The sequence below is a fragment of the Microchirus variegatus genome (assembly GCF_963457635.1).
Source record: "Microchirus variegatus genome assembly, chromosome: 19".
NCBI classification, from domain to species: domain Eukaryota; kingdom Metazoa; phylum Chordata; class Actinopteri; order Pleuronectiformes; family Soleidae; genus Microchirus; species Microchirus variegatus.
In genome coordinates this window covers 4,663,127-4,675,139 of record NC_139820.1, presented here as the reverse complement: position 1 = coordinate 4,675,139, position 12,013 = coordinate 4,663,127, and the positions used below count along the sequence as shown (strand labels likewise).

Below are 12,013 nucleotides of genomic sequence, written 5' to 3'. Positions count from 1 at the left end.
AAAGAGAGAGACTCTGCCCGCTCAACATCTCTATTATTTATCCCTCTATACTTTCAACAACAGCGCTCATTACTGCGGTTTTGCTGTTGTTGTTGTTGTGAGCGTGTCACGTCCTCGTATTCCTGCTCTCAGAGCTGATCCTATGGCACGTACAGCAAAAAATACAGGGACGCGTTTACTTCATCTCATTCCTGATAAAAGATTTGTTCGCGAGTTGAACCTCAGTCTTTCTTTATTTTAACGTGAAGCAGCACGAAACAGGTGAGAGACGTCAACAACAACAGTGCGAGGGCGAAACAACTCAACAAACGTAACCTAAAGACCAGACAAATGTAAATATGCTGGCACAGAGAAGTGAGGAGGAGTCTGGGACAAGAAGCCTCGTGCTGATTGGACAGGAAGGTGGCGCTAGCTTGTACCACTGATGTAAGAGTGGAATATAGGAAAGAAAATAGCACAATTTGAATGCAGAAGCTAGTGTAGAAGCACCTTATTCAAACACTTCCTTAGTTGTTTTTCTGCCATTTTAACGCCAAATTTGTCTGAGCACTGAGGCCACGCTTTTTGACGTAGAGAAAATCCTTTGATAACTTGTAATCATTTACTTATTAAGAAGATATGGACATTTTGACACAGCTAGCTTAAACGTGCTAAGACGAGTTAGTTCAAATGTGTAGACTAGCCATTTTTGTTTTTCCAAAATGGCCGACTTCTGGCCAATTTTTGACGTAGAGAAAATCCTTTGATAGCTTTTAATCATTAACTTATTAAGAAGATATGGACCAAGTTTGACGCGGCTAGCTCTAACGTGCTAGGATGAGTTTGTTCAAATGTGTAGAATAGCTATTTTTGTTTTTCCAAAATGGCCGACTTCTGGGTGGGCGGAGCTAATGGAAGTACATCGGAAATTCGTTTGGAATCATGAGAGCAACAAGTGTAACAAGTTTGGTTAAAAGCGGAACATTTCGAAATAAAAAATGTATTCATTTAATGCAGTTTTGGCCACCTTCTTTGGCGTAAGCCTGAAAAACTCACTCAAATCTGGTTTTTACCTGAAAAGAAGTTCAGGGTTCTCAGTTAAAGTTTACTCGCTGCCTTCAAGTGTTTTTAAAGGTTCCCCGGGTTTAATGAAAAACAATATTATTTCTGTTAAAAACATATAAATAACTTTATTTATCAGGCACCTTTTCGTTACCAAGCAACTGGAACACACGCACAATGATAGCACGAGAGAGTTCTGGCAGTTCACTCGACCTCCCTGACACGACTCACTTGCCCTCCAGAGAGGAAAAAAATCAAGTCAAATTTATTTCCAGCACTTCGCTCTTTTCTACTTTTCTGCTTGATCTAAGTGTACAAAGAAAACCTCAGCATGTCCAGAGGTTAATTTTTATTGCATTTTTATTGCATTCTTGTTGCATTTGAAAAAAAGTTTCGAGTCAGACGGACACAGGTGCTCCACAAGCCGAAGTTGTGTTGCATCAGTATCGCTTAAAAGTTGTGCTGCTTCTCCATTTAAAAATAATGGATATCTGCTCGTGTGAATGGCCCCTAATATGGCTGTTGGTGTAGTGAAGTGAATTTCCTGCGGGCCATTACCGCAGCCCGGTTGTGAATTCTACCTTTATTAAAGTGATAGTTCAGGTGGTGTCACATTAACCAACGACGACTTCACCCGCCACCGCACTGTGAGAGAGAGCGGCCATTTGCATCAAATGAGACAAAATGGCTGCCAGCGGGGACAGAAGGGTGGGAAAAATGGTTTTATAGCCACTTTACAGAAGACTCAATGTATAGAATCTACATCTTTATACGTCTACGATAGCTTAAGAGTATATTAGCCGCTTTAGCTCACTGTTAGACAACATTTTGTGGCTGGAAACTGACATTTATGAAGCTCTTTCTCCCTGTACCAAAGTCCATAGAGAAAATCAGTTAATATTAAGTAACATATTAATAAGTAAGTAATGGTAAGTAATTAGTACAGGGCACGTTAGCGGCGGTCAACGGCGGTTAGCGGCTTAAATGGCACACGGCGTATTTCCATGACGACTGACCTGAAAAAGATGCGTGACGTCATGTTTACGTGACCCATCGATTGTTAAAATGAGTCTCTAAAGTAGCGCTAAATGTTAAAAACAGCAGCACATATACGAGGTACAAAGGTACGCTGGTTCGACTGTAGGGGCGCTAGCGGCGCTAAAGGAGCTAACTGGTAAACGGTGCCTGGACTCCGGTGACTAACCCTAACCCCGGCACGTAATTAGGTGTCACGCTCGTCTTTTTCCAGTCAGTCGCCATGGAAACGCACCGTGCGTTAGCCTCTAAATCAATATGTTCAAATGTTTTATTTTGTGACTTCAGAGTTTAAAAATTATGGTTCTGATTCACTTAAATCAGAGTCAGCGATTTAGTGAGTCAAAAACTTGCTAAACGCGGCGGCAGTAGACCAGCAGCTCCCATGTCCCCGCAAGCTAAAAAACGCTATTTTCTCTATGGACTTTGGTGCAGGAGAGTGACCAGTGTGTATATTATTGACGCTGTGGTGTTTTCATAAATTTGCCTTTTATTGGTTTTTTTTTTCCACTTCATTGACAAACATATAGTGAGAAAAATTGAAAACAGCAACTTTATAGTGGTCATTAGCGCCTCCTCAGGAAGCTAGAGCAAATACGGACCATTACGAGCCTTACAAAGGAACATTTTGCAGCAGAACAGTTGTAGTCGGCTGCATCAATAAAGTGAGCAGAGAGTGCACATTATGTTGAGTTACTAGTACAAGTAATTCCAGGCCTTTGTGAGGCACCGGGCAGAGACGGAGCGCGCGGCCATTAGCATGAAGCTAGTTAAAGTCCCTGCCAGTGGGGACAGAAGGGGGAATAAAAACAGATTTTAGCTACTTAACTAACCTAATAGTATCCGTGTATGTTGAGAATATCTTAAATATATTTATATCTGCTGTTCAGACGACGTTTTGTGAGTTTCTAAACTTGCACCAAAGCCCATAGAGAAAATCGGTGATTTTGACATCACAGCACACAGGGGTTTTCCATCCACTTCTGCCTCCGTGAACACATTCAAAGGCGTAATCTTGCGACTTTGGTGTTTGAAATCCTTCGTACTGATTCAAATGAAACGACGCAAATTCGCCACGACCGCAAACGTGAAGGCTAAAGTGAAAAACGCCAATTTTCTCAATGGGCTTTTGGTGCAGGGCAGCGGTATTATCACTGAGGTCGCCGTTTGCAATGGCGTTGTGTTTTTATACGCGTATCATGATAGATAATATAAACGGAGACCTGGTATAGTGTCATTAACACCTCCAGAGGAACTTTGAAAGAACATTACGAGCCGTACAAAGGAACATTATGCAGCAGAGCGCTTGTCGTGGGCTGCATCAATAAAAGTGGGCAGAGAGTGCACATTATGTTGAGTTACTAGTCCAAGTAATTCCAGGCCTTCATTAGCGTCTGCTAATGCAGATTTTCTTACTATTCACTAAGTTTTCCTATAGAAACCGAGTCGGTCTTTAATGGACCAGGGGGGAGAATTCTTTTAAACGAAAGGGTTCAGAGGAAATAAGTCATAGGTTAGCGACGATTAGCTTGTTAATGAGTTACAACTCAGGAGGTAAAGTATACGCTAGCATGAGCCGCTGCAGATTATCGTCCTATTATGAAATATTAAAAAACGCGAGGTAACTGTTGATGACCGTAATTTGTCTACGTGTTCTGTCGTACTCCAGCGTCTGCTGTACGAAGAGAAATTAACACGAGGGAAATTAACTTTACTGTTGTTATAACTTCTGAAGTTACTGCGTTTTTATAGAGCGCCGCCATGTTGGCAGGAAAAAAGCTACTAAAACAATTAGCAGTACCAGTGCCAGTTTCAAGGTTTAAGCGTTATCGCTAACTGAATATATCTAACACAGATGCTTCCCCCTGGTGTATGGAAGTATGTTAACAGCCAGACAAGATTATTATTATTATTGCAGACCTTCAACTTTCCCCATCGTTCTACTCCAGAGTACGTTTTACACGTCGCAATAAACGCTAGCGTCCACATTCACAGCTTTACCAGGTTCACCTTAAGGGAAACTTAACTTACGATGATCTTACAATGAGTTCTGTCAACAAAAAAAAAAGGGTTTTTACTAATGCTGGATGCTAGGTTAGCGCACGTTAATACACGTTAACGCATGCCGCGTTTCCATGGCGACTGACCGGAAAAAGACGTCGCAACACTGGAGTCCAGGCATCGTTTACCAGTTAGCGCCGTTAGCTGCATTAGCTCCTTTTAGCGCCGGTTTTTTTTTACTACTATTTATATCAAACTGTATTTGAGTTAATTCTATGAAATAAAATAAACGTTTTAATGTCATACTACGAGCCCCTTGTCTTGCACTTCCAGGCCACCGTACTTTTGTCCGTAATAGTGAACGTCTATGGACGGGAAACGCAAAATGGCGTTGTTTTGGTTGCGCAACTTACATATTCTGAACATCTTTCACCCTCACATTTAATAATACGACTCATGCCGTATTCTCCTCCTGCTCTCGTCCTCCCTTCTGTCCACCAGGAGGCGTGTCTGCAGGGAAACCTGATCGCCAACTGTCTGGAGCAGCTGTCCGACCCGCATCCTCTGCTCCGTCAGTGGGTGGCCATTTGCCTGGGTCGCATCTGGCAGAACTTTGACCCGGCGCGCTGGTGCGGCGTCCGAGACAGCGCCCACGAGAAACTCTACACTCTGCTGTCGGATCCCATTCCTGAGGTGAGAGGGTAAAAGCCTGAGCTTCAGATTAAAGTGGATTTAATTCAGACGAAAGTAACACTTTAATACTAACAAAAAGTTGTCTTTTTAAACCACTTAAAGAATCAAGCATTTAAAAAAAAAACAACCTTGAAATGATCATTAATTAGAATCAAAATTCCAAGTCAAGAATGTCTGCACTTCATCTACGGCCCTGAACGCGTCTAAATAAATCATATTTTAGCTTTTGCAGCTTTAGCAGAATGCATCATTATCCTTTAAGTGTATTTAAAGCGAAAAATACACAAAATTATCACTAAACTTAAAGGTTTTGACTTATTTTTCACCACTCAAAGATCAATATATTATTTATTTATTTATGCTGTTTTACTGATTTCTTTGAAACAAGGATATATTCACTTTTAAGGCGCTGAAAAAACACACAAACCTATAAATCAAAATAGTCAAAGACTAGTTTACTCATTGATTAATAGCCAATTAATCAAATAATCGTCAAATTTTGTATAAAAATCAACAATATCATTTTTGCTGCTCAAAAATCCCACACACACACACAGACCAGAGGGACGGTGAGATGGAGTTTGTCCTGAAATTCACCCCGACAACTGTTGCCCCCCCCCTCACACACACACACACACATATAATTTGTATTCATTTACACTCACAAGCTCGACACACACACAAACACACACACACACAAGGAACATCTGTGTCTAGCCCTGACTTACTCACTCCACTGACAACCGACATATGGGTGAAACTGAGGTCTACACACACACACACACAGACACACACACACACAGTGTATTTAGCCTGTGTGTGTTATTTTAAGGTCACAGGTAGTGACTGATCATCACCGACTGCATCAGATTGCATCAAAAATGACACATTTACAAATAAATGGCTGCATTTTTGTTTCTTCCCAAGTGATCGATATAGAAAAAGCATATTAACGGCAGGAAGTGAGGACAATCTGACTGTTTTTACCTCCTGTTACACTCTAAAAAAGGACTGTTTTATGGGACTAGACTTAGTTTTAGGGTCAGAACTAGGTTTAGGTTAAGTTATGGGGGTGTACAAGCATGTGTGTGTGTGTGTGAAGTTGTATTTATGTTTTTGTGAGTACAAAAAAACCCCATAAACATTTAGAAATTAGGTCAATTTGACTGGTTTTATCTCCTGGTACACTGTAATAGGACGGTTTAGACTCGGTTTTAGGGTCACAACTAGGTTTAGGTTAAGTCATGGGGGGTGTACAAGCATGTGTGTTTGTGTGAAGTTGCATTTATATCTTTGTGAGTCACAGAAAAACCCATTAACCACTGGAAGTGAGGAAATTTGACTGTTTTTACCTCCTGTTACATTGTAAAAAGACGGTTTAGACTCGGTTTTAGGGTCAGAACTAGGCTTAGGTTTAGTTATGGGGGGTGTACAAGCATGTGTGTATGTGTGAAGTTGTATTTATATCTTATTTAAATCTTTATATGAAAAAACCCATAAACCTCTAAAAGTGAGGACAATTTGATTGTTTTTACCTCCTGTTACACTCTAAAAAAGGACTGTTTTATGGAGTTTAGACTCTGTTTTAGGGTTAGAACTCGGTTTGGTCCGAGAGTGTCCTCACTATGGAGGCTGTGCAAGCATGTGTGTGAACTTGTATTTATATGTTTGTGAGGTCCAAAACCATCTTTGTGGGGACATTTTGTCTCGGCCGCATAACTTTAAAGGGCTCTTTAAGGAAGTTAAGACCTGGTTTTAGGGTTAGATAATGCAGTATGTCTCTGTTGTGTCTTCATTAAGGTTTAAAAACAAGTGTGTGTGTGTGTGTGTGTGTGTGTGTGTGGACATGAGTGAAGAGCGTGGAGACAGTGATGAGTGGTTTTGGGGACAGACTGTGAAAGAGGAGCTGAGATCAGAGACTCAAACAGAGAGTTTAATTAAGTTTAAGGAGGCGTCTCAGGAGAGACAAACCAAGGTGACTGCAGCGATTAGTCACAGCGCGAGACTCGCGACAACACACATTTTCTCCTTTTGTCATCACTTTTGTTCGTAAGAGGCGCACGATTATTGTGCATGTGTGATGTGTTTGTGATGAATGGTTTAACCTCTGTGTGTGTGTGTGTGTTGCTGCAGGTGAGGTGCGCTGCCGTCTTTGCTCTGGGGACGTTTGTGGGGAACTCTGCGGAGAGGACGGACCATTCCACCACCATTGACCACAACGTGGCCATGATGTTGGCCCAGCTCATCAATGATGGAAGCCCTGTGGTCCGCAAGGTCACTGCAACACACACACAGTTTCACACAGGACTCTACATTGACTTCCATTCATTCCGACAGCCTAAACCAGGGGTTTGCAACCTTTTCAGGCACCGTTTACCAGTTAGCTACGTTAGCTCCTTTAGCGCCGTCTGTCATTCGTAAGCTCCCACGATCGGCCACTATATTGAAGTTATTCCGAGTTCCCGAGCTCATCTTGGATCTTCCCGAGTTCTGGCTAAGCTAAGTGGCACGCAACGCAAGGCTATGAAAACCCAACAATTCTTTAGTGCTGGGCACGTTAGTAGCGCTAACGGTGTCAACGTTAACGCGAATTAACGCATGATTCGTTTCCATGACGACTGACTGGGAAAAGACGCGCGTGACGTCATGTTTTTGTGCCGCGGCACCGGAGTCCAGGCACCGTTTACCAAGTTAGCTGCGTTAGCTCCTTTAGTGCTGTCTGTGAGGGTCATTCGTAAGCTGCCACTATATTGAAGTTATTCCGAGTTTCCAAGCTCATCTTGGATGTTCCCGAGTTCTGGCTATGCTGTGACACGCGCCGCAAGGCTACGAAAACCAAACAATTCTTTAGTGCTGGGCACGTTAGCAGCGCTAACGGCGTCAACGTTAACGCGAATTAACGCATGATTCGTTTCCATGACGACTGACTGGGAAAAGACGCGCGTGACGTCATGTTTTTGTGCCGCGGCACCGGAGTCCAGGCACCGTTTACCAAGTTAGCTGCGTTAGCTCCTTTAGTGCTGTCTGTGAGGGTCATTCGTAAGCTGCCACTATATTGAAGTTATTCCGAGTTTCCAAGCTCATCTTGGATGTTCCGAGTTCTGGCTACGCTAAGTGACACGCGCCGCCAAAACCAAACAATACTTTAGTGCTGGGCGTGTTAGCGCCGCTAACGACGTCAACGTTAACCCAAATTAACGCATGATGCGTTTCCATGACGACTGACTGGAAAAAGAGTGCGTGACGTCATGTTTTTGTGCCGCGACACCGGAGTCCAGCTACCGTTTACCAAGTTAGCTGCATTAGCTCCTTTAGCGCCGCCTATGAGTGTCATTCGTAAGCTTCCACGATCGGCCACTATATATAGCTACGAAAACCAAACAATTCTTTAGTGCTGGACACGTTGACGCCGCTAGTTAGCGCAAATTAACGCATGATGCGTTTCCATGATGACTGACTGGAAAAAGACGTGCGTGACGTAATGTTTACGCGCCGTGGCACCGGGGACTCCAGGCAGTTTACCAGTTAGCTCGGTTAGCTGCGTTAGCTCCTTTACCTCACCAGACATTTATTTGTTTGTTTTATTTGTGTTGTGTCCGTGTTTTAACAGGAGCTGGTTGTAGCACTGAGCCACCTGGTGGTGCAGTACGAAAGCAACTTCTGCACGGTTGCTCTTCAGTTTATAGAAGAAGAGAAGAACTACTCCGTTCCGTCACCGGCCAACACTGCAGGTACAAACGTGACGCACACAAAAACAAGCGTACATGGCAAAACAAGACGCAGCTACACAAAACCTGCCTGTCTTTTTCTTCCCCTCTCCCTTTTTTGAGCTTCAAGGGCAGACGATGTTTCACCTTGTTCAGTTTTATGGGTGTGACACACAGGCGCAATATATGAAACAGATAAAACATCTGCTCTATTAAATCAATTTTTCTTTCACAAGCAGATTTCGCAGAACTAAAAATATCTTAAGTGATAGTTGAGGATTAATTTTAAGTGTAGTTTTATGTGCCACGTACTGACATCAATTCAGAGCTGCATGTGCTGCCAGGACACGGTGACGGCATGAGCTGCCAGTTGGAAAAACAGCAGGGGGAAAAACTGTTTTTAGCCACTTAACAAAAGACTCACCTAATAATAATCTACACTCACGTACGTCTGCACTATTTTAAGGTGAACATGTTTCTGCCGTCAGCCTTTTTCAGCAGGAAACTGTCATGTTCGTGTGTCGGGTTATAAAAGCCGCTCACTCTGCCAAACCAAAGTCCAGAGAGACAATCAGTGTTGTTGTTTTTTTCATCACCAGTGAGTCCCACAAGAGTTTGAAATCCTTCCTTTGAATTTACTAAATGACACAAACTGATGTAAACAGGGAAAAACATAACGTCAGGGTGAATTAACAGCCTCACACATGTATAAAAACCAATCCATACAGGTTTGGTTCTTTTTGTTCCATTTACTACTGTTGTTTCTTAATAAAGGAGTCATAACCCAACTCATAACTTAACTCTTAGCTCCACTTAGTCCAACTCTTAACCCGCCTCTTAGCCCGTCTCTTAACTCGACTCTTAACCCAACTCAAAACCTGACTCATAACCCGACTCTTAGCCCGAATCTTAACTCGACTCTTAACCCAACTCTTAGCCCAACCCAAACCGACTCTTAGCCCGACTCTTAGCCCCACTTAGCCGAACTCTTAACCCACCTCTTAGCCCGTCTCTTAACCCCACTTAGTCCAACTCTAACCCGCCTCTTAGCTCGACTCTTAACCCAACTCTTAGCCCAACCCAAACCGACTCTTAGTCTGACTCTTAGCCCCACTTAGTCCAACTCTTAACCCGCCTCTTAGCCCATTTCTTAGCCCGAATTTTAACCCAACTCTTAGCCCATTTCTTAGCCCGAATTTTAACCCAACTCTTAGCCCAACACAAACCGACACTTAGCCTGACTCTTAACCCAACTCTTAACCCGACTCTTAGCCCAACTCAAACCGACTCTTAGCCTGACTCTTAACCCAGCCCTTAACCCGACTCTTAGGCCGACTCGTAACCCGACTCAAAACCTGACTCATAACCCAACTTTTAACCCAACTCTTAGCCCAACTCAAACCAACTCTTAGCCTGACTCATAACCCGACAGTCACTGTAGAAACAAATTTAGAGACCAACTTTACTCTTTTATTTGAAACATTGCATCTTTCAACCCCTCGCCATTAAAAAAAAATTAAATAAAAAGAAATAGTTTTTTTGGATTTTTTTTTTTTTTTTTAGCAAAAGTGTATACAATGTCAGCTTAAATGTCTGGAAAATGCAACGTGGAAAAAATGTGTCAATAATTTCCTAAGCACCCGTACAAAATCCACTCCATAATTAAGTTAGCATCACTGAGTAATAAAAGTTTAACGTGCTGAGTTTATGCCGGTCGATGCACGACCTCAGCGTGTGAATGAGAGAAGCTGAAGGCATTTCACATCTGTTTTCATGCACCGTTTGAATTTGATCATCGTTTTGGATAATGTGACCTTTATAAATAGACACTTGGGTCAGTTTTAAATTGTTTTTTAATTATTATGGGCTGTGTTCAAGGTTTAATTGAGGTACTATGTAAAGTGTCTTAAGATAATGTATGATAATGAATCTATACAAGTTCCCATTTTTATTTACTGTATATAATGATAACAGAAAACAGTGTTTTCACCCTTTTTTAATGTAAAATTCTTGGCTCTTATATTAAATATTAAAAATATTATTGGTTTCTGGACAAAGCCCCACTCAACTCATCTTTGACCGACTATTAACCCGACTCTTAACCCGACTCTTTGACTGACTCTTAACCCAACACTTTGACCTACTCTTAACTGGGCTCTTAGCCTGACTCTTAACCCGACTCTTAGCCCGACTCTTAACCCGACACTTTGACTGGCTCTTAGTCCCACTCTTAACCTGACTCTTAACCCGACACTTTGACTGGCTCTTAGTCCCACTCTTAACCTGACTCTTAACCCGAGTCTTAGCCTGACTCTTTGCCGGACTCTTAACCCGACTCTTTGACTGGCCCTTTGACTGACTCTTAACCCGACTTTTAGTCCCACTCTTAACCCGTCTCTTAGCCCGACTCTTTGACTGACTCTTAACCCGACTCTCAGCCCGACTCGTTGGTTGACTCATTGAACAACTCTTAGCCCGACTCTTTGACCGACTCTTAACCCGACTCTTAGTCCCACTCTTAACCCGACTCTTAACCCGACTCTTTGACTGACTCTTAACCCGACTCTCAGCCCGACTCGTTGGTTGACTCATTGAACAACTCTTAGCCCGACTCTTTGACTGACTCTTAACCCGACTCTTAGTCCCACTCTTAACCCGACTCGTTGACCGACTCGTAACCCAATTCTTAACCTGACTCATTGACTGACTCTTAACCCAACTCTTAGTCCAACTCTTAACCCGACTCTTAGCCCGACCTCTTTGACTAACTGGTTTCAGTTTATTATACATTTGTTCCACTGAGTCCAGGGTAAATTTAGCCAGAAGAACTCAGATATCCAGACTTCAACCCGTATCTTGTTGTCGTTGACTTTGTTTATCCATCGTTGTTGACTTTATTTACTCGTCGTTACCCGTTTTTCCTCTTCTTCACCTCCAGAGGCCGGTAACCTGACGCCGGTGAGGGACAGCCTGCGGTCGGTCAACTCGTACACGAATATCCGAGCGGCGACCACCGTCCGCAACCTGAACAAGAGCCTGCAGAACCTCAACCTCAACGAAGATGGTAAGAGTTAGGACGGTTTATTCACCTGTAGCTGCAGGTTTTTCTGAAGTCCTCGAGGCTCACGACTTGAATCCATCAGCGCAGTTCCTCAGCTCCCTCAGTGGAGCTTTAATGAGAGGCTTCAGCACCAGTGCAGAGGCTGAGACTGGTTTGTCCTCACCAGAAATAGCTAAATCCTATTTTTCTACCAGTTCTCTGATCACTCTGATTCAGCCATCACAGACACTGAAGTACGTACAGATAAAAATATGGTGTGCAGACAGATACAGTCGGGTCCTGTGGATAAATATGTCAAAACAAGTCAAGTCACAGTTGTATTTATATCTTATGTATATCCCAACATCACAAACACAGTTTGCCTTCTGCAGCAAGTGACGCCGTCTGAGGGAAAACTCCAAGTTCAACAGATTACAAAGAAACCTCAAATATACAAAGAGTAGAAACATTTAAATCACACAATTGTAGAATGTGT

At 42.8% G+C, this 12,013-nt stretch overlaps 1 protein-coding gene across 2 annotated transcripts in view; it reads left to right on the top strand.

Annotated features, from left to right (window-relative positions):
- rptor (regulatory associated protein of MTOR, complex 1) overlaps nucleotides 1-12,013 on the top strand; it is a 198,889-nt gene that overhangs the window by 129,206 nt on the left and 57,670 nt on the right. For both annotated transcript variants that reach the window (XM_083905920.1, XM_083905919.1), the window contains exons 17-20: nucleotides 4,579-4,770; nucleotides 6,904-7,044; nucleotides 8,381-8,501; nucleotides 11,416-11,541. In XM_083905920.1, the coding sequence (XP_083762046.1) occupies nucleotides 4,579-4,770; nucleotides 6,904-7,044; nucleotides 8,381-8,501; nucleotides 11,416-11,541 (580 nt within the window). The remainder of the gene's footprint in view (nucleotides 1-4,578; nucleotides 4,771-6,903; nucleotides 7,045-8,380; nucleotides 8,502-11,415; nucleotides 11,542-12,013) is intronic.